Raw genomic sequence first — 24,222 nt, forward strand, 5'->3', positions numbered from 1 at the left:
TCAGTAGCCGAAATGTACATTTGCAAATTTAATAGTCCACGTAAGTGGTTGCAAAAATCATCTCCCCCCCCCATCGGGTGTAAAAAATCTACGCCCCTGCACTTGTTAATAATTATATTATGGACTAGAATAACGAACATTTATGTATTAACCTTAGAATTGTAAAGTGCCACAGAAGGCACTAATACCATTGAAATAACATTTTTAATTACACGTGATAAATTTTCCTTTTCACAGTTTTTTTTTCTCGAGCAAATTGTTACCCTAATATGTAGCCACTTTTCTTAAAGAAACCTGGAAGTAAGTAATAACGTCATGTCCTGTCTTTAAGTATATGACCTTAACCTAAATCGTTTCCGGTTCAATGCGGGCCAGTAATGTAAACACGAGGTATATGTTTCTTTAAGATTCTGTTTACATAGTGAAAAAAAATATATATTACTTACATCACAACAGCTCGGATAATTTATGGTGTAAAAAAATTACTGAACCCTGTCTTAAGTAAATTGTTGTTGACCAGTTTGTTTGTTATGAATTTCGCATGAAGCTGCACGAGGGCTAACTACACTAGCCGTCCGTAATTTAGAAAATAAGACTGACGGGAATGTAGCTAGTCTTCACCGTCCACCGCCAACTCTTGGGCTACCTGGGCTACTCTTTTTACCAACGAATCGTACAATTGACCGTTGAATTATGACGCCCTAACGGTTGAAAGAATGAGCATATTTATTGGAACAGGGACTCGAACCTGCGACCTTCAGATTGCGAGTCGACCACCTTAACCACTTGGCTATGCCAGGTCCTGTTGACCAGAATTGACGTTATTAGCGCTAAGAGAAGTACCCGCCCTCCAGGTAGGTACAACTGATAGTTTTTTGCAGAAGGCTATTAGGCCTATGACTCTTTTCTGGAATTGTCTGACAATTCTACTTCTTGACATTCAACTGTGTTCACCATCCATGAGGAAAAGGATTTTATTGAAATTTTTGTTTCAAACTGAGCTATCATCACAGCATGACGTCACGGAGTAAAGCTTATTGAAATATTTCTTTGTGGACAAGTTAACAACGAAAGTGTCTTGCTTTTTTGTTGCGTCACTCATGAGATTTTCGCTGAAGGAAAACAAATATTTTTTGCAACTTTGTCTTTTGGTTGTTTTGTATTTGAAAATTACTCGTTTTTTTGTAATTTTTTATTGGTTGAATCTGAAACTTTTTCTTGGAAATTTCAATCGTTTTATTTATTGCTAAGCTATAAAAATATTGTCTAGTTATAAAAAAAAAATATTGCTCATTTATGATCGGTTTCCAAGATCCGAGTTTTAGACCTGTACACAGCAAGCACCGTTATTATAAGATTTCTTTTGAGTTTAAATAAATCAGTTTCCAACATCTATTTGTTTTGCTGTCTGAGCAAGCACGATTGCACGTTGTCAGAAACGTGAATGAAGAGTGAGATACATTTTTTTTTTTTAGTTGAACCATGTTTCTCTGTGATAAACTGCAGCCTTGACTGGTCATAATATGGGTTTTGATATTTAACGTGGTCTAACGTGTTTTATATTGTACAGTACCTTGGAAGTGCTTCTTCAAAAAGATCTGAACTATTTGTTATTCTATTCTGGTCTGCAGTAACTTCCGATATTAAAGGAAGCTACCTATTTAAACCAAAATTAGTCCGGTAACGAGTATATCTGAACGACATATAATTACGTATGATGATTATAATGCATTTTTGTATCAGGTCGGTGCCCCCACGGTTACGTTCGATCGTAAACCCAGTAATATCTTAAAGTGTTTCGGCCAGCTTAGGAGATTTAGATTAGTCCTCAATACGTGTGTTAGGATACTAACAATGCAAAACAACCGCTGTAATAAAAGAATAATAATGAAATGTAAAGATAGAATAGAATATATCAAGCACTGTAACAAAGACTGTTAGTAAGTAACAACAACAAGTAATAGAGAACATCTTAATTAACGAACATACAAACACGAAATTCATGGACTGTTTTTTTGTTTTTTCAATGTTGCGCAAAGCTACTCGAGGGCTATCTGCGCTAGCCGTTCCTAATTTAGCAGTGTAAGACTAGAGGGAAGGCAGCTAGTCATCACCACCGACCGCTAACTCGAACCAATCTGCGTGCCAATGTTGGTGCTCTCGCAAAAACAGGGCTAATTCCACACGCATGGCAAAAACACGATTCAGCACCTTTCCCCGGGATAACAACCGAACGTTAGAATGGTACAGAAGTACCTCGAATTCAAAGCCCGTTTCATTACACAGCTCTTTGAAGATGCGGTGCTTCAGGGCACTATTTCGCACAAAGTTCACACGTTACACTACAATTTTTAATATTTCTGCCAGTTTTGAAGGCAAGGTTTTTGTTGCCAACGCCCCCACGGCTGAAAGGGCGAGCACGTTTGGTGGGATCGGGATTCAAACCCGGATTACTAGTCGAACGCCTCAACACGCTTGGCCGTGCCGGGCTCTTCATGGACTGACTATCGTACATTTGTTGCTCATTGAAGAACTTTGTAAAACTTAATATTCCGTCTATTTTTTTAAAAAATCAACATCAGCACAATATTTCTACAAATTGTAAAGTATTATGCTTGTACGTATTTCATTGGGAACCATTGATAAAACACCAGAGAGTAATAATTTAATGGATTACTAAGTAAAGAAATAAGGTCGTTATAGGCTTAGGTGCGTCTGTTAATCTCAAGTCTATCTTAAAAGACTTTTTACTTATTAGCCAGGCGTGGCCTAGTGGATGAGGTACTGGGGTGTGAATAAAAGGTGTCGTGGTTCGCGTTCGCGAAAATAAACATCAGTTTCTGAATACCCCTGCCAAGAATAAAACGAAAATTCGACCAATTGCCGTAAAAACGCACTCTGCATTTTAACGGGTTGTGGATCAGTTATAAGAGTGAATGTCAAATTCTGTTATGTCATCAGACGGGATGTCGGGGGTTACTTTTGACTAGCTGTCTTCCTTCACTCTAGTTTATGATACAAGTGAAAGATGGCTCTCTGACGCATTTCACGAAGTTCCGATATGGTACTGTAATGGAACTATTGCTTAATGTATGGTAGTGGAAAAAAAAAAAATTTAATGCGCAGTGTGCAGTCCTCAACTTCACAAAAGTTTTATCCTGTGTGCATGTAGATTTGGAATAGGGGTTACGATTTTCCCGTTTCACTTCCCTTTCCCGTTAAGGAAAACTCGATATTTTTATTTATTTATTTTTGTTAGGGTGCAGGTGTGACGTCATGAATACGTCACACGCGGATCTAATACACTGGTGCCACGGGTAATCGGCTAATAAACCTAATTGCGCTTTTTTTTCTCAAATGGTTTTAGTCCTAACGCAAGTTAACTGAAGTATACAGTTATTTTGAGTACGTTTTGATTTTGATAATAAATGTTAAACGTAGATGTGTGTCTGATCCATAATTAAGTGTGTGAATTTACTGATTTTTTAGAACTTTCGTAACCACTAACACAGCTGCTCATATGTCTACCATATTGGGAGTGAACCTCGTATTACAGTTTATTGTATGCTGTATATATTTGTGTGTGTGTGTGTGTGGTGTTGAATTTTCTATAGTTATAATTAGAACTTTTTTTATACTTGTTATTCGTATAATTTTTCCTCTTGATTTTAGGCCCGGCATTGCCAGGTGGTTAAGGCACTCGACTCGTAATCCGAGGGTCGCGAGTTCGAATCCCCGTCACACCAAACATGCTTGCCCTTTCATAAGGTGACGGTCAATCCCACTATTCGTTGATAAAAGAGTAGCCTAAGAGTTGGTGGTGGATGGTGATGACTAGTTGCCTTCCCTCTAGTTTTACACTGCTAAATTAGAGATGGCTAGCGCAGATAGCCCTCGAGTAGCTTTGTGCGAGATTCAAAATAAACCAATAAAACCCCTTGATTTTAACTGCCCGAAGCTCCGCCGATACTTAAGTGTAGACGTGTTGTGGTGTTTTATTTGACCACAACTGGTTTTAATAAAATACTCATTTACACAGGTAGTACTCTCCCTGATATGTGGGGTCGGTGAGGGAGTGTTTACGTCATTCAATGTTTCTGGCACCCTTATGGCGTTCCACCTCCGTGGCAGCCCCACAAGTGAGATGACGAATTGGAAAATCGAAAACGCAGGGAACTCGATTATTTGAGAAATTACCGTAATACTATCTGCGTGAGGTGGTGTTAGCTTTGGCCACAACAGCAACAAAATTGATAGTTATTGGACTGTAAGTTGGGATGAGAGTCCCATGTTAATTTGTTTATTATTTTGGTTAGTAGTACCGATTAATTAAATGAAAATTAATCCCAGACATCTGTGTAAAAAGACGACTTCATCAACTACACTGGCCTTTATCTGTCATACGTTTATATGAAAGACAACTTTGTGCTTGGTTTGCTCGTTTTCCAGGTTTCGTTACCTTCTGAAAAATAATTTTTAATGCTTCGCATATTAAATATCTTCTGAAAAACGCTTTTTGATACCTTGGGATATTAAATACATTGTATTAATTTGGTTAAATCGTGTTCTCATATGGTGGATCAAGCTAAACTTTTCTCAAGCAAGTCAGCTTCCTCAGTAGTAACAGTGATACTGTAGGAGAGATACGAACGTAAAGAATCTTAAGATGAACAATATGTTAAATGCTACTCATAAATATATACATGTTTTATGCTATAAGATTGCGCTAAACACTTTTTGATGTACACCTTCACATCAGGGGGAAAAGTTTAGTCGTTCGTTTTGTGTCTAATTGTGTTTCGACTTTTTTTTTTTTTGTATTAAACAATAGAACTTCGCGTTTCGATCTGTTCACAGTTGTAGATGTACATAGTAGCTGGTACAGTGCGATTACCTTCTGGTTTTCTTAGCTTTAATGACAAGATAATCCGTATTTCTAAGGACTTTTCCAATTGTGAAAATTTAAATAAAGACCAGAACACGATCTTTAGTCGTTGAATATGAAGTGGATGGAAAACTTCCAACTTCGCCATAATAAAACGGGTGAAAAGGTTAATGTCGCACACGTTTATTGCCAGGGTGGAAATATCCCACGTAAAAATTTTACTCCATTGTGTTTGAAATATTTTAATGTGCAACTAAATGTTTTTGTGAACAAAGGATGTCTGAGCAGGCAGCCAGGGTTTTACAGGTCCTGGAAACCACGTCTTGCTCTACAGGGTTTAGATATGGTTGTCTCAACCAGGCACAAAAATGGCAGTTCAAGGTCGGGGTTTTTTTTTTTTTTCCATCACGTCCCACGGCCGTCAGTCTCAGTGCTTCCGGCATCGTGTACTAGACTTTTGCACACTTTAACCACATGGCCACTAACTGCCAACCATTGGCTATTATGTAAAGTTCAGTTGTGTGTTACGGGAGAAGTTCGATCAGTCGGAGTTAATTAGACAGTAGATTTTCATAAATGTAAAAACGAAAAACAGTTTTTTATCTTTATTAAGCCTCCTGTAAACAAACAAAAAATATCAAAATTATATTCCAATGAATTCACTAAATGTTACAGAAGGGACTCCGTTACTCGTTTGAGTAATTCAGCAGGGTTTTCATTTGGCGTAATTACATGGAAAATGTGGTAGTTTTTAACATGTTACTCAGCACTTGTATTGATGGCTCGTACTTTTAAAGGGACAATACAAAACTACAGTTTTAGAAGTTTCGCTACAGAATCTTGTTTCGTGGCCTGCACAGTTATTAAGGCAATTAAAACGGCTTGTTGGTTGGGGTACTAAAGTTTTGATCTGCGGACACGGTTTGGAATCTCGTTACCGAAGTTGCTCTTTCGACCAAGAGGGCGCTATAAAGTGATGACCATTTCAACTCTTCGTTGGTAAAAGAATAGTGCACGATTTGGCAGTAAGTGTGTGTTTTCTTATAGCAAAGCCACATCGGGCTATCTATCTGATGAGTCCACCGATTAGAATCGAACCCCTGATTTTAGCGTTGTAAGTACGTAAACTTACCGCTGCACCAGCGGGAGACAAGTTGCCTTACACCTAGTCCATAGCTTCAAATTTAAGGGCTTCTTGCGTAGAAAACGGTCTCTGGAGTAGGTTTTCGCGAAATTCAACGAATAAGGAGACAACTGAAACACATAACGAAATGAAACAAATGTTTCCCAGTATTATTTCAGTCAAATTTTTTGCATATTGTATGGTTGAGAATTTTGATTTTTTGGTATCGTTGACTGTATGGATGTGTTGTATTGTTGAATGTTTGTATATATTGTATTGTTAAGTGTTTGGATGTGTTATATTGTTAAGTATTTGTATCTGGTGTATTGTTAAGTGTTTGGATGTGTTATATTGTTAAGTATTTGTATCTGGTGTATGATTGAGTGTTTGGATGTGTTGTATTGTTAAGTATTTGTATCTGGTGTATCGTTGAGTGTTTGGATGGTTGTATTGTTAAATATTTGGATCTGGTGTATGATTGAGTGTTTTGATGTGTTGTATTGTTAAGTATTTGGATCTGGTGTATGACTGAGTGTTTGGATGTGTTGTATTGTTAAATATTTGGATGTGGTGTATGATTGAGTGTTTGGATGTGTTGTATTGTTAAGTATTTGGATCTGGTGTATGACTGAGTGTTTGGATGTGTTGTATTGTTAAATATTTGGATGTGGTGTATGATTGAGTGTTTGGATGTGTTGTATTGTTAAGTATTTGGATCTGGTGTATGATTGAGTGTTTTGATGTGTTGTATTGTTAAGTATTTGGATCTGGTGTATGACTGAGTGTTTGGATGGTTGTATTGTTAAGTATTTGGATGTGGTGTATGACTGAGTGTTTGGATGGTTGTATTGTTAAATATTTGGATGTGGTGTATGATTTAGTGTTTGGATGTCTTGTATTGTTAAGTATTTGGATCTGGTGTATGATTGAGTGTTTTGATGTGTTGTATTGTTAAGTATTTGGATCTGGTGTATGATTGAGTGTTTGGATGTGTTGTATTGTTAAGTATTTGGATCTGGTGTATGACTGAGTGTTTGGATGGTTGTATTGTTAAATATTTGGATGTGGTGTATGATTGAGTGTTTGGATGTGTTGTATTGTTAAGTATTTGGATGTGGTGTATGATTGAGTGTTTGGATGTGTTGTATTGTTAAGTATTTGGATGTGGTGTATGATTGAGTGTTTGGATGTGTTGTATTGTTAAGTATTTGGATCTGGTGTATCGTTGAGTGTTTGGATGGGAGAAAGTAAAAGTTTATTTTGAAGAAGTCCATTCAGAGTTGGACTTTTCGTACCAGTGGACTACATCATGGGTCAGTGTTTGAGCCTTTGATTTTTTCTTATTTACGTGAATAGTACTGATAGGGACATTTCTGTCTCTACTTGGATGTTGTGGCACTACATAATGACTTGGATTAATTGCTAAGTTAGACAGATACTTGGCAGACAATGTTTAATTACGTTAAGTGTGGGGTATTGTCATAATTTCCCTCACAACTTTTATTAGATACGAATTCAGTAGCTTGAATGAAGGAAAGGACCTTGGCACAGTGACAGAAAAGCATTCAAGTTCTCGAAATATTTTGTAGCAAATGTTAAAGCTAATATAATTTTATGGTGTGTTTAGACACACGGATTACAAGTGAAAACAGGTAACTATCTCTACAGAGGTCGCTAGATACGCGTCGTTTGGTGTATTGTAAACAGTTTTGTTTCCTTATCTGACAGGATATTGACTTATTGGAAAAAGTTCAGAGGGTTACTTGTCTGATTCTGGGGATGAGATGATTATCTCACAAGGACAGGTTAATATTTTTCGATTTATCTGATTCTGAGAAAAGGAAGTCCAAGCGTTTATTGTACACACTTTTATCAGGTTAGCTGAGTTTTCTGTTTGATAAAGACTTTTGATGTCTTTATGCTGTATTCTAAAGACAAAAGTCGCGGGGACACAAGTTTTTAACGTACTGAAGACAGAGTACATACGTTCCAATTAAGACAGTTGTATTTTTTAACAGGGTGGTTCACATAAGGAATAAGCTCTTGAGGTAATTAAAGCCGGTGTTTTATTATATATATTTTTAATAAAAGGAGGGTTAAATATTTATTTTTCTCAAAATATAACCGAAAAGTCTTAAAAGAACAGATTGTTCCTTGTTGATCACGTGATATGCATAGTGCTATTAATGTTGTATGATTAACTGAATTATTAAGCAGAATATCACGCTTAATTGAAAGCTGTCAGATTTTGATACTTTCTACCAATCATCCTTGTCCTTTCAGCCATGAGGACGTAACAATATGACGTCAGTCCCATTTTTTGTTAGTAAAGCAGTAGCCCAAGAGTTGGCGGTGGGTAATGATGACTAGCTGCCTTTCCTCTAGTCTTTCACTGCTTAATTAGGGACAGCTAGGGCAGGTTGCTTTCGTGTAGCTTTGCGCGAAATTCGAAACAAACTACGTTTACGTACTAATGTATAAGAATAACCATTAATGAGTTCGTATTGTGAATCTGTAGATTTCGCAATGTAGACTTTTAGACTGACGCGTGTATCTATAGTTCTTATTACTCAGTGTGAGTGTTTCCTGTTAGTTACTACTTATGTAAAAAATATTTTGGGTTTATTTTACTGGTGAGACGTTATTCTGAGTTGGCAACGTTAAGCTGTTTACAAAACAAACAAACTATATGGGTGCACACTTAAACATTTGTTTGCGACTCGATTAATTTAACCAAACATTGTCACTCTTTCGGCTGTGGGGGTGTTGTAATGTAGTGAGAAATCCCACTATTCATTCTTAAATAGTACCCCAAGAGTGAATTAAAATAGTCATGAAAGCATATACTGCTGCATACCATATATTCCCGACATCAGCAGAAAAATAACCAGCATTTGGCAAAAACTAGTAACAAAATATTACATTCCAGTTAATACCAAATTTATTTAAAAACCAGGCACAAAACTGAGGTCTATACTATGTAAAAACTACACTGACAAACACCACACCAACATTATTTATAAAATACAATGTGATAACTGCCACGACTTCTATATTGGAGAAACAAGTAGAAAAATGGAAACCAGATTCAAAAAACATAAAAAGTCACCTTCACACGTTTTCGAACACTGCAAGTCAAATAAACACAACATAACCATAGAAAACACTCAAATACTAAATAAAGAAACAAACATAAACAAACGTAAAATTAAAGAAGCCTTACTTATACAACTACTCAAGCCCAAAATAAACCAATACAAACGAACACCTTTATACCTATATTAATAAATATAATCCAACATCTAAGCATGCCCTCTACATTTCTACACTCAATTACACAACCGCCTTCAAACATGTGGTCAGCTGTCGGTCAGCTACCTCTTTCTTTCTTTGTGAACCTGACGATGACCGAAGAAGGTCGAAACGTTGTTCGCTCCTCTACATTGTTTTCTCTACCCATACCAGCCGTTTTTACATATATATTTGTCTTCTGTTCATTTTTACAGTACTTATCAGTATTAAATTTTAATTATCACTAAACTGTATAACACTCGATTTCCTGACTGTGTTATAACAACACATTTTAGAAATCACATACCACTACGTTGGTTGACATTCCAAGTTTATGAATTTGCGTCAAATAGTCGGGAAATGAACTATATAAAAGTATATCTGAGTGTTATAACTCTGTGTGTGTGTGCGCGCTTGCTGCGAGGGATAGCATATGAGTTTGAAATTGTATACGTTTCCACATTTTTTTTAAGTTCGTGTCGGTGATTACTTGCGTTAATTACAAATGTTAATTGTAACATCACACTTTCGATGATGATGCACTGTAGGTAGCCCTCCTCGCTTTAATGTTAAAGATCAAACCCTGAACTTCATCATTTTAAGCCCTGAAGTTTTCTCTTCAGTCATCTGGAATGATTAAAATTACGTAATAAACATTGATAAAAAATATATTTTAAATATCAGCTTATAATTACATCTCTTTACTATTTTACCATATGTCTATTCGCCATAAAACGAAAAAAAATTCCGCACGAAACTAAAACAAAACAAAATAGAAGACACAGTCATTAGCCCCCCAGTGGCTCAGCGGTATGTCTGCGGACTTACAACGCTAAAAACCGGGTTTCGATACCCGTGGTGGGCAGAGCACAAATAAGCCATTGAGTAACTTTGTGCTTCATTCAAAATAACAACATAGTAATTATTAATGAAAATAAAAAAGTACAGTGGAGCGCCGTTAAGCCGCGGTATTTGGGGGGTCAATCTGCTTAACCGCGGCTTAAATCTTTGTGACTGAAAAGCCGAAGTCGCCAACAGCTCCGCCGAGAAGCCTCATCCGGGCCATTGCGTGATAATTATATCGGATTATCGAATTAAAAATAATACTTTAATTACTGATCACTTTTTTCACGGATTTACCGCGGATTAATTTAATGTATGGAGAGGTGTGATTCGGTAACAATGGCGGCCTCCATAAAGCTGACACAGAGAGCGGATAAGGTAGATTAACGGTCGATTTCTATTGTAATATATTTTAGTTATTTCCCAAATTAAAGCAAATCCTTTTTAAATATCTCCTTGAAGTTATAAAGCCAGGATTAAATTCGTAAGCCGCGTTTTTACACGTTCTTAAATTAGCGGTGAGCCGCGATAATTCTCGCTCACATCGCTCACAAGACTTGCTACAGCGGCTTAAGCGATTTCGCGGTTTACTGGTCCGCGGCTTAATAGCGCTCCACTGTATATCAATTAACTCTCTTCCCTCGATTTTTCTATGAAGTATTTTCTTAATGTTTGAAAATATTTCAAAGCTAAACTAATTTCATTATGAACAGTTTTATATTTCTTGAATGGAAAATGGTAAAGCAACCATTAAAAGTAAAGGTACGTCATGGTCAGGTGGTTGTTAAGGCGCTCGACTCGTAATCTAAGGGTCGCGGGTTCGAATCCCCGTCACACCAAAGATACTCGCCCTTTCAGCCGTGGGATCGTTATATTGTGACGGTCAATCCCACTATTCGCTGGTAATAGACTAGCCCAAGAGTTGGCTGTGGGTGGTGATGACTAGCTGCCTTCCCAAAAGTCTTACACTGCTAAACTAGGGACGGCTATCGCAGATAACCCTGGTGTAGCTTTGCGCGAAATTAAAACAAACAAAACCATTGAAAGTAAATATAAAAACTGGGATGTTTCCGTTATTGAACATTTTAACTATAATTCTAATCCAGTGAGCTAAATGGAAATAGTATGCACTTTTATCGCATGCTTTATGCCTCGGCTGTTAGCGTATTCTGACGACGCACGAGCCAAACCCGTATAGAAAGTAAAAAGACAAAATATAATACTAGTATTCATTCGTAATGATACAGTTTACAGCCTTAAACCTTAATTATTGGTTTGTGTTGAAGAACTAAGTTTGTTTTTTTAATACCGAAATGTGTACTTGTTCTACAAGGAAACAGCTTTAAGCTTAAAGCTCAAAGTTTTAGTGAAAGTTTGATTGTAATATTATACTAGTGTTTATTGTTGGTTTATTTGAAGCACTTTGCTCGCTGTTAATTCAGTTAAAAGATAAACTTAACGATTTTGTTTTGTAACCTGCTGCTGTTAATCTTACGGCCGGCTTTGATAGTCGCTTGTTCACAAAACTGTTGAGATACATTAGGGGTCAGTTTTGTTGTTAGTTGTTGGTTAATCAACGTAAAGTGTATCTGACAGTGTGTGTGTGTTTTCTTATAGCAAAGTCACATTGGGCTATCTGCTGAGCCCACTGAGGGGAATCGAACCCCTGATTTTAGCGTTGTAAATCCGTAGACTTACCGCTATACTAGAGGGGGCATCTGACAGTGTAATAACTTTGTGTGTATGTATATATATATGCGTATGTGTGTGTTATGATGGTGAGAAAATAAGTTTCTAATTATAAAAACAAGAAACAATTGGTCAGCATACAGGACTGAGTTATACTCTTAGAAACCACCGGTTTCAATACCTGTGGTGGGCAGAGCACAGATAGCCCTTTGTGTATTTTTTGCGCTTAACAACAACAGCAACTGTTCTGTTTTCTTTGCTAATCAAACCGTGTCAGACAAACCACGTGTTTTGAAATTGATAACTTCACGACGTTCGGTAATCGTTCATTGTCGTTTTGGTTTTTTAGACAGCAAAACTCCACTGTATGTTATGGAGGTTATACACAGAAAGTAAATTTGTAGTTTTTACTCAGAGCGAATAATTAATAAATACAACAGTGCGTGTATGTTATAAATACTAATTATAGAAATGAAAGCATTACCAGATCACGTATTTAAATATTACTGTTTTTCTGCGTACTTTACGCTTATTTGTTTACATTATAAATGTTTACAACACCAAACTATTAAGTATGCAGATAACTGTGTGAGTCAGTGTTTGATCCTACTGTTGTCATTGTAAGACAAAAAAGTGACGTCAGCAGTAAGAATAATATTGATTGTTAATTGTACAGTACTACTATATTACGCTAGTTTTTAAAGGACTAGACGTCCATGTTAATATACGATAGTCATCCATAGTAAGTATATATTTACATGACTACGTTAGGTTTGTTGTAATATCAAATGTTTGAGTATTTTTTTATATATTTGTAATGGAATATATAATCCAACTGTTCTGTGCAGTGCTTGAAATAACGCTATTCTGTTTGTCCTCCCAGTGACATAGCAGTATGGTGAGTTATACCTCTAGAAACCACTAGGTTTCAATTCTTGTATTGGACAGAGCACAGATAGCTCTTTGTGTATCTTTTGCGCTTAACAACAACAACAACTGTTCTGTTTGCTTGTACTCTTGAGGTTTGTACTCTACTGTTTGTAATATTTTCGATTAACATTATTATTTTTTGTTTGATTTTTTAATTTCACTCAAAGCTACTCGAGGGCTATCTGCGCTAGCCGTCCCTAATTTAGCAGTGTAAAACTAGAGGGAAGGCAACTAGCCATCACCATCAACCGCCAACTCTTGGACTACTCTTCTACCAACGAATAGTGGGATTGACCGTCACATTATAACGCCCCACGGCTGAAAGGACGAGCTTGTTTGGTGCGACGGGGATTCGAACCCGCGACCCTCAGATTACTAGTCGAACGCCTTAACCCTCCTGGCCATGCCGGGCCTAACATTATTTTTTCTAACTTTTGACTTCCAAAATTTTTTTAGACAAATTACATGTTATGGAAAGAAATAAATACACGGGTCATTGTTTGGTACATAATATAACACTTTATGCTGTAGCATTAAAAGTTAGAGTTATCAGTTCTCTTTGAGTTTGAAACTCATAAGAGCAGTTTTGATAAGTTTCTGACTTTCGTGGCTTGTCATTAGTACTCATAATCGTGTACGCACTGCGTATAGTGGGTAAAATAAAAATATATTCGTAAAATCAAAATTTACGTACTATATACTCAAAACTGAACAGTACAGTACGTAGATAAACACTGTTGAACAAGCATTGTGCAGTATAGAAAACAATGTAATTCTATTTGAAAATCAAAATGTTTTGAAAAGCGCGACTCTTCCTTGCACGTGATGGAGAATAATGAACTGACTCTAACGAATGATAACCACTAACAGAGCTGTGATGTGATTCTCTGTTCTGTTAAGCAAGATTTTGTTTCAAAATAAACACAAAACTACACAATGGGCTATTTGTGTTCTGCCCAACACGGCTATCGAAACCCGATTTCTAGCCGCAGGGGGGGGGGTGACGATAAGCAAGAGGTGATTATTATGTGATTTTTATCTTATCGTATTTTAACATGTGTAACTTGGGGGTGGCAACCTTTTGTTGTTGTTGTTGTTTTAACTCGGAAACGGTTGTGGTCACAACGATTGGCCTTTTTTTTTTTCAAATATACAAACCATAACTTGTAAACATACAATATTTTATCAAACGATAAAGCGTGGTCTCTTTGTGCGAAGTGACATAACTGATATCCATAGTGCAAACATGCCGTCAGTCTCTTTCATGTTGACAAGTTTCTTGGTACAAACCCATAGCTTTACTTCGTGGCAGCTCCTGCAGATTGTGAGGACTAAAATTTGGGCGTTTCTCGTTCACGTGGTAATGCCGTTGATCTCCATGTCCCGTGACCTTGGACCAATCATGGACACTCGTTTTTCTGCGATTCCAATGTGGACCTGTACATTCCTCGTAGATCGAAAAACTGTCAAAGCAGAAAAAAAAATCGTGACTATATCGTCATTGATTTGACGTGATGCCTTCCTTAAATACAAAATTATTGAGTTTTTGAATGTGTCATGTGATGTAAGACACGCATGCGTAGTTGAAGGCGAAGGATAGATAGAGCTTAAAATCCTCACACATGGATACAGTTCGAATCAATTTCGCAACAGTTTTGTTACTACGTCTTTGAATTTGTTTATTTTGGTTACTTGAGCGAATGAAATACATTGAAGTAAACGCAGCAGTTTCTTATTCAAATCTCTCCATTCATTATATATATATATATACAATTGTATGAAATCAAAATGAGTGGGAACATGCGTCAGTTCACTTGTGTGAGTTTTATGGGTTTAGGAAGAGAACCTTTTAAGCAACTTGGGTTTGCTCAAACGAATCGGGTTTTGACAGTGTTTGTGTGTGTGTGTGTTTTATAGCAAAGCCATTTCGGGCTATCTGCTGAGTCCACCGACGGGAATCGAACCCCTGATTTTAGCGTTGTGACGGTCAATCCCACTATTCGCAGGTAATAGACTAGCCCAAGAGTTCGCTGAACCAACGGGCAACGGTTTCGACAGAAGTCAGTGAGAAATACTAATTATAAAGCCAAGCGTAGCTGTTCTGCATTAAAATCGTTCGTGGAAGTCTTTAAACCTTTGATTATGTAAGATCATTTGTGTCGATCTGTTGCTCTGTTTGGTTATTTTAAGTACATAACGTCCAAATATTTCATTGGAAGCTTCTTTTTACACTTATTTGCTTTTAGACGCTTCAATTTCTGCACGGATATTTGGAACTTCCACCTCGGTGCCTCAGAGTTAATCTGAAAATCCTTGTAGTTTAGCGATAACTTTCTCGGTTCGATACCTGCTTGCGCTGGGCACGTTGCAATTAGCCCATTGCGCAGCTTTATTAAACAAATTCCTGCTACGTTGTTTATATATTTGTCTCAGCGAATGAAGCTTGTAAGTATATAGCCAGTGTAGTATTGAGAAAATATTAATTTGTTTTGAATTTCGCGCGAAGCTACACGAGAACTACCTGCACTAGCCGTCCTAATTTAACCCTCATACACACGGTGGGGGTCAAAAATGGGCCCACTTGTGTTTAAGTTGTTATAGAAATATCAAAGGTGTGACTTTCGGGCCTAAAAATGTACCTAATTTAATCTATACTAATAACATACTATACTAATACGTTTAACATGTATTTTATGCAAATGGGGTATTACACCCCTTGTCTAATGTCGAAATACACGTTTTCCACATTGGGGGTCATTTTCGACCCCCGTTTAAAAAACTCAATTACATTTCTGGTAAACAATCAAATAATATATTGATATGAAATTTTGTGTTCTAGAACATTCTAGAACACTCTATAAATGTTCTCAAGCATTCTAGAATATTCTTATCTACGTTGCAATAGAGAGCCCTCAATGATGATGAATCAGGAAAACCTGAAATAATATCGTACTATAACTCCACCAAAGGAGGAGTCGATACACTAGACCAAATAGTCAGATTCTTTTCCACAAAAAGAAAGACCAGAAGGTGGCCAATGGCACTATTTTATAACATTCTTGATGCTGCCGCATACAATGCTTACCTTCGCTATCGCCAGCGCCATCCAGAATTGGCATCAAAGTACCAAAAAAGAGCAAGACGTGAATTTCTGAAGTTGCTTACTGATGAATTACTGCCTGAAGAAGATACAAATGAAGTGATCCCTCCAAAAAGACAAAAAGTTGCTGAAGAGAACGTTAGGAAATGGTGTCAAATATGCGCACGTGATTCAAGGAAAAAAAACTTCTTCAAAGTGTATCAAGTGTAGTAAAATGGCTTGCAATGACCATAAAGTTACCCAGAGTGTATGCATAAATTGTATAGAATAAATATTTTGTTCAAATTTATACTTTGCTTATATGAAAATAAATGTTTTTTTAATATTTTTGCTGGGGGGGTCAAAAATGACCCCCAGTGTGGGCAACGTAATTTTTTTGAGTGTGTACACTAGGGTTAATAGGAATAGACTAGAGTGAAGGCAACTAGTCAACACAGTCCACTTCTCACTGTTTTACCAACGAGTAGTGGGATTTAACGAAACATTATAACGTCCCAGGGCCGAAAGAGTGACCATATTCAGTGACGGGGATTCGAACCTGCGACCTTTAGATTGCATCGAGTGCTTTAATCATCAAGCCAGGCCCTTATGAAAAGAATATGTTGTGCGTATGAACGTGTTATAATGAACATATGCAGTTAGTGAAATATAATAAATAAAAATAAAAACTGATAACATGTTGATGTTTTAACATTCTGTTGTTGGTTGTTTTGATTACATGCCTTTCAGCACTCTTAAACCAACAGAACTACTTTCTCTTTGAAATAAACGTAATGATTACCAGTGTCTGACGTGATTGAACTTGTTACAGTTACAAATTGTTTAGTTTCGAATATCGTACAACCGATTAATTCCAACTTTGTTACAAAAGTGAATGAAGTTACAGCAGTAGAGAGGCAAATATTGTTTAAAAAATACGATGTGACTTTGAATTGAACTGTTATGACTTTAAAATAAAGAACCTAAAGACGTCAAATTATTCCTAGTGTGATTCCATCATGTTTGGCTGAAATTTGATATGCATATCTTAAGTCAGAGTGGCCCTGCATGGCCAGATGGTTAAGGCACTCGACTCATAATCTGAGGGTCGCGGGTTCGAATCCCCGTCTCGCCAAACATGCTCGCCCTCCCAGCCGTGAGGGCGTTAAAACGTGACGGTCAACCCCATTATTCGTTGGTAAAAGAGTAGCTCCATAGTTGGCGGTGGGTGGTGATGACTGGCTGTCTTCCCTCTATTCTTACACTGCTGAATTAGGGACGGTAGCGCAGATAGCCCTCGTGTAGCTTTGCGCGAAATTCAGAACAAGCAAACAAATCTTAAGTTAGGATGAAGACAAGAAATGAATTTGAACATTTCCTTCGTGACATTAAGCGTGTTATTCTTGGAATAATATAAATAATTCATCAGACCCATCTAGCGTGGATTAATAAGTCCACAATTGAATAAACAGTGTAACTTGTAAAAGTCGAGAAGGAAATAACGTGCCGCGCGTGATGGTGGATTTTTACTGAAACCTCTGGGAAAGTACATGGACTACGTTATGCCATTTATACTTAAATGTATGTTAAATCAAAGAAGTTAAAATTATTTATTAACAAAAACAGTTGTTTACTGCAAATGGTGGTTAGGGTTTTAGTCCCTGTGAACAAACCGATCATGTGTAAGCTCAATTACAAAAGTCTTACAATGCCCTCTGAAAGTTTGTAGCCGTGACTCTTATAGAAACTTACTCTGTTTCCGCTAATTACAGAGTCACAAGGGCCCGTTCGTACACAGATCGATAAGTGGCGGGAAAACGGTGGCTGTGAGGCAGCAGTACGTAATAAATGTGATATCGATCAGTTGGGAGGGAGAGGGGGGATTTAATGAATTGTTTTCTCTAAAGATATTGGCTATATCACGTGATGGGGAGGGAAGAGAGAAGTACGCTTTAACAAAGGAAAAGAACTTCGAGTTTGTTAAGATATGTTTTATTATTATACCATTTTATTGTCGTAGTTAACATTGTAAGTGCCTCCCCACCCCTCAGGTGACTCAGTTGTAAGTCTGCAAAACATAATTTTGCGTCACTTTGTGCTTTACTGTAAATAAATAAACACACAAACAACGACGATTACTTTAGTTCTTAGCTTAAACAAAATTATTTGCAAACGTACTGTCGGTATTTGTGTTTTAATATGTCGTGATATCATGATAGCGAGAGTTTGATATTCTTTTAGTGATTATGTTTATGAGCATAGATTCGAATGTGGGGAAAGTGCATGCTATAAAACAGTCTGAAATTTGTGTTTTTTTTTAATTTCGCGCAAAGCTACACTAGGGCTATCTGCGCTAGCCGTCCCTAATTCATCAGTGTAAGACTAGAGGGAAGGCAACTGGTCATCACCACTCGCCGCCAACTCTTAGGCTACTCTTTTACCAACAAATAGTGGGATTGACCGTAATATTATAACGCCCTTACGGCTGAAAGGGCGAGCATGTTTGGTGCGATGGGGATTCGAACCCGCGACCCACAGGTTACGAGTCGAGTGCCTTGCCATGCCAAGCCCAGTTTGATGTACACCCCTGTTACAATATCATCTTGTAGGAACTTCCTTTATTTGAGTATTTCTTGTAGTTGGATAATTTTTATTGTGCGTTTTATCGCAATATTTTGTTATACGAGGTTTCACGAGTTTGTTTTCATTAGTGATAACTGACCAAGCATAGTGGCTAGTGCTTTCATTTTTTATCTTATTGGTATCTGTGCATTTTTTAAAGAATACATTTGGTTTTAATTATTTTTGTAAATACACTTTGAATTTAATCATACATATGTAACGCCCAAAGATGTTCTCCAAATGACATAAGAAACAACATATAGTATCCATCCACCATCATTCATTGTTTTGTTTGTTTTTTAAGCGCAGAATTTCTCAGTGGGCTGATTTTATTTTGTACGCTGCGAGCAATCGAACTCTAGATTTTGCGATGTAAATCAGTAATCACAAATCTACCTGGGAACAGTTTGGATCGATACGTGACGATGACTAATTATGTATTTAGTTTCAGATGAATTCTTTACCGTCGATGAATGACAGATGAGGCTCGGCATGGCCAGGTGGTTAAGGCATTCAACTCGTAATATTACTGTCGCGGGTTCGAATCCCTGTCACACCAAATATGCTCGCCCTTTCAGCCGTGGGGGCGTTATAATGTACGGTCAATCCCACTATTCGTTGGTAAAAGAGTAGCCCAAGAGTTGGCGGTGGGTGGTGATGACTAGCTGCCTTTTCTCTAGTCTTACACTGCTAAATTAGGGACGGCTAGCACAGATAGCCCTCGAGAAGCTTTGCGCGAAACTAAAAAAACAAATAAAACACAATGAAAGATGAACCATTTAAAGTATAAATTGTTTTTGTTATTTTAAATGTAGATTTATAAACTTGCAATGCTTAACTCTATAGACAAGCATCGTTTTTTGTTTGATTGCTTTTCAAAGAAACTTAGTTTTGTTTCATTACACATGACTCTTTACCTCTAGAAATAAGGCTTGATTATTTAGCGTTAATACAAAATGGAGTCAAATATTTCTTTTATTTTCACTTAATTAAAACCAAAAATTATGTTTTCCATGGAAACGTTTAAAAAATGGTGTCGCGAACCTTGAGATGCCCAACGTATTTAAATTTTAATTAACTTATTAGTTTTATAAGTAACATCATCATTTTATCCAACTTTTGTTGATATGTTTGATGCATGAGGAATTAGGCCTAACATTTATACCGTGTCTGCATTATTACATATTATATTGTTCTACGAGAAATATCAGTAGTGTAGGATAACATAAGGCCATTGTTTTCATATAAGTTGACCATTTTCGGCGATCACTTTTAGAATAAACTAGCTTATTAAACATTGTGTGTATTTATTAATGCTTATTTAACTAAAGTCTCGCGAAATTTACCTTTTTCAGTTTCATACGCAGTCAACTTGACGCTAGGATTCGCTGAACAACCGTTATCATCCGTTGTTGCCCAACGAAATCAACCACTTCTGATTAACTGTTCTGGGTTTTCGGATCCAAAGTTTGGGGCTGCGAGCATCAGTTGGCTGTATCAGGTAAGTTAGCACCTATATTTGATTCGATTTTGGTAGCGTTTAGAACATAAATATATTAATTTGTGTTGGAGGATGGACCTTGACATACAATAAATTACAATATTTGCAGATATAAATACCTTTGTATATGACATATATACATCACATGTTTCTCACCTCTTCTGGATATTACGTCCATGGTATAGATTTAAACACATTAGTGAACTCTTACAGATATTAGATCCGAGGTATAATATACTTCAATATATTAGTCAACTTTACACTTCTGGATATTAGATATAACATGGCTGCGTATCATCAATGTCAGATGCCCTTGTAAGCATCACTCGTATACTAACTGGAAGTAATGAAACTGTTGTAAGATTAGAACCCGGATCGAGATACCACAACACGAGCAGTTAGTTCTTTTAATGATGTCAACATTTTAAAATAAAATTAACTTATTTCTTTTAACTATTTTTAAAAGTATAGTTTTAATTTATTGTTGGCTAACGAGTAAACTTTGGGAGAACAAAACTATAACAGCAATTTCTATCACGAGCTATTATCTTAAGAAATATGGTATATTGTCCATTTACAGATAAAGGGAGGTAATGTTATGGTTATGTTCCTTCATATGTCAACTCATAGTGTGTTTGATTTTCTGCGGACTCCTCTAACAGTTTTGGAGTTAGTAGAACCAAACTTGGCGCGTATGCATTCGGGATGTCCTTATTCATATGACATACTCCCCTTCCCATACCACAGCGAGGTAAAACTAGCCCGGAAGGTCAGGTCATCCAGACATGATGGAAGTCCAGGAGTAGGTTTTCAGGGTCACTGAATTTAAATATGGTGTCAAATTTTAAGTTTCTGGCTCCCCTCGGAGTCTGGAGGTGCTATGTATGAAACTATGTTCATCCCCCACCCTATCTCCAAAGATAGTTGGACCCAACTTGATACACGAGCACAAAGAACGATTAATGTCTTTTTTTTTTTTGGATGGGTGGGTGAGTAGGGAAGGGACCGTTCGGTGTAGCTATAAAAGTAATTGGAGTTAATGGAAGAACTTGAAAATAATAGCAAAATACATTATGAATTGGTTTATTTTGTGTAGCTTAGTTTCATTTTCCGTTCTTTTATAGTTTTTGTTTTGTTTTGTTTGCTTGACCATAAACTGATTACCCAAGTAGAAACAAAACAAAATCGGTTTATTCAGACATCTTGGACTGTTACTTGAGGTAAAAACTAAGTAAGTGTTTTGTCCATGTTCGAAACAGGGAACCGAGATAGACGAAAGCAGGCGGCAAGTGTTTAAAAATGGGTCCCTGTACTTTGAGAGAGTTTTATATCAGAGGAGGCCAGGCGGAAAGACAGATGAAGGAGAATACACCTGTTTGGTGCGAAACGACGTGGGTGCTGTTGTCAGTACGCCAGTTCGACTGATCGTAGCACGTGAGTGTATTATTCTAGCTAATTAGAAAGTTATATCTCCTTTTCTATAATCTGCTTACGTTTGTCACGTGATTATTCTGTGTTATTACTATATTGATATAGCACTGTTTTACCGTATTCCCATCTAATCGATTCGCTACTTTGTCACGTGACAGTGTTTCGTCTGAGCTCTTAGCGTACGTATACATACCTATCGTTTGACGTCAAGAGTCACGTGCAAAGCTTAACGCTTGCGGCAGTGTTAGCGACGTACGTTGTGGTTACAAAAAAAAATAAGAGAATCATGCCGGCGTTTTGCGTAGTGAGACGAACCAACTTTTCTTTTTTTGAAAAAAAAAACAGAAACAAGGTCCGCAACAAATCAGACTTTTATTTGCAAAAAAAAACAATAAAAGTTTTAGACAAAATTGCACAAAATAAGCCACCGATCGTGAAAAATGTACGGTCTTCGTTCAGTATTCTGTGAAAAAAAAAACATATGCGCGATTAATGACTCGCGGTTGGTTTAACCCGCTTTGCGTTTGAGATTGCAAGGGAAAGTGCGTTACTATAGTTGTTGTCTTGAAGAGCGAAGTTAGAAAAGAAATATGTAAAAGAAGTCATTTGTAAAGTTACTATTTATACAAGTGACCACTACAGTTTGTAGTAATGTCAATATTTTAAGGTATTGCGTGTAATACAATAGTACAAGTTCAGCCAATCACCGAAAGCTTTCTGCTAAAGGAAATAGGAACATTACTTTTATCGTGTCAGCCAAGTCAAACATTTTTTTAAAGTAATGTAGTAATATTACACGCAGAAGTGTACTGTTTTAACCGTGTAACTATTTATTATAGTGGTCATGTTTATATATATGAAACTATTTTAAAATATACACTTACTGGGCCTTCCAGTTACGTGTTTTACTTTTTGAACTAGTTGATTCAGTGAAGAGAAGTAATATTACTACTAAACAAAATATTTTAAACCAGGATTATATTAATATACATACCATTAACAAAGTAACAATTCAATATTCCGTCACCATTTCTTGTTATCATTCTTGGGATACTGTGGAATTCCATTTTTAGTATATTGTTTTTGGCTTATATTACGCTCATTATTGTTTTATTGTGCTGATTTTAATCACCTATAAACAATTAATCAATTGTGTATTGATTTATATAGATATATATATCGAAAATACATAAATTATATATATATAAAAGATCACCTCATGTGTAATATATATATATATATATGTGTGTGTTTCTTTTTTCACAGGATAACTAAGAAAACGAAATACAATAATAACGCGTACAAAGGGGGGGGTGTTCGTGACCGTGTCTCTTTCACGTTTTTAAGTATGTCTGTTTTTGTCGCCCAGCGGAATCATCAGTAATATTTAGGGCTATTTACTTTATATTGAATTTGTATTTAAGAAACATTAGTAGTTGAAAATACCGACAATTTACCACTAATTAAAAATGTTGATTTTACACGGAAGTTGTCACCTTTTGATTGCGTGGTATTTTTTGTGTTAATGTTGTTGGATATTCATCGATTCTCCAGTTGTGAAGTGCTTCTGCTACGCACCCCTCTTTGTTCACCCGTTTACAGGCTTCCAGTATTGTCTGTTTGTTTGTTTTTATAAAACCAGTTAATCCTTGTACGACGACTCGCTTAACTTTCGTGATATTAGCTACTTTAAACAGTACGTTTGTTGTTGTTTTTTTCTCTTCGTAGAATTAAGAACTAATATAATTAAAATTTCTTCTAAATGTCTTGACATAATCTGTTTTTTTTTATCGTGATAAATAATAGAAGTTAAAGAAAACCGTGTCGAAAGCATCGTTCTATGGACGAACACTATCCAGTTAACTTGCCAGTCTGCGTGTGTCGAGCCACACCAGCTATTGTGTAACTTCTAATTTGACGAAACCGCTGGCGAAAGAAAAAGCCAGTTCTGTGTTTGATAAACTTGTTCAGAACGTTACAGAGTCATTCGAGTAATAGTTATAAGTTACGCACGCAATAAAATCTGACGTGTACTTACCGAATACACATTTTGACTAAACTATTCATATAGTGTTCCCATACACGTACCTACTGCTGTTGTCGTTGCCTTAGCAACCAGTATTGGACATATGCCATCGATTATTAGTACAACCCTTTACATGCATCACTATAAAACCTACAGGAGCCCAGAATATATGGGCCCGTGATGGTTTTAAATGTTCATTGCCCATGTATCAAAACAGATGGAATTGTAGTTTGAGGCAATACATGTATATGTATGTGTGTCATGTTAATATTCCATATGGTATGATAAAATATATCAAAATGTTATACATTTTTGGTGACTTATTGGACTCTTAAATTAAGCCTGATTTTTTTACTTGCGTTTAGTACCCTGAAGTACAAACTGTTGACACTGATTGTGATGTAGCTTGTATGTGTATAAAAATCATTGTTTACCTCGTTTTTGGGGGTGGACAAAACCATTATTATGTTGCAGTAAAGACACCATCCACGTGTAAGGACTTTAAATGAATAATAGATAGATGCACAGTTCTGCGTAATGTAATCAAAAGTGAGGTTTAAATCCACTGTTAAGAAATAACATCGAACTTAATGGTTTCAGGTTTCAACAGTGGTATGTTTGTTCTTCAGTTTTAAAACTTTTATCGATATAAATTTCGTTATTGTACCGTAATAGGTGGATCTAAACTGATTTAAGTGAAATTTCCACCCTGCTCATTCAGTTAAGTCCTGAGAAAACAGTACCACCTGGTGACGACAATTATTTTTCTTTAAGGCAGTTTTGACACCAGTTTGAACGTTAT

The 24,222-nt window shown here is 36.6% G+C and overlaps 1 protein-coding gene and 1 long non-coding RNA gene across 3 annotated transcripts in view; one reads left to right on the forward strand and one right to left on the reverse strand.

Annotated features, from left to right (window-relative positions):
• The window catches only part of LOC143231861 (protogenin-like), a 103,221-nt gene that overhangs the window by 10,349 nt on the left and 68,650 nt on the right, over nucleotides 1-24,222 (forward strand). For both annotated transcript variants that reach the window (XM_076466600.1, XM_076466601.1), the window contains exons 2-3: nucleotides 19,818-19,963; nucleotides 21,223-21,397. In XM_076466600.1, the coding sequence (XP_076322715.1) occupies nucleotides 19,818-19,963; nucleotides 21,223-21,397 (321 nt within the window). The remainder of the gene's footprint in view (nucleotides 1-19,817; nucleotides 19,964-21,222; nucleotides 21,398-24,222) is intronic.
• LOC143231862 (uncharacterized) overlaps nucleotides 13,926-24,222 on the reverse strand; it is a 29,475-nt gene continuing 19,178 nt past the window's right edge. The window contains exon 3 of the long non-coding RNA XR_013017242.1: nucleotides 13,926-14,224. This is a non-coding gene — a long non-coding RNA (uncharacterized LOC143231862). The remainder of the gene's footprint in view (nucleotides 14,225-24,222) is intronic.

This window comes from Tachypleus tridentatus, chromosome 11 (genome assembly GCF_004210375.1).
Source record: "Tachypleus tridentatus isolate NWPU-2018 chromosome 11, ASM421037v1, whole genome shotgun sequence".
NCBI lineage: Eukaryota > Metazoa > Arthropoda > Merostomata > Xiphosura > Limulidae > Tachypleus > Tachypleus tridentatus.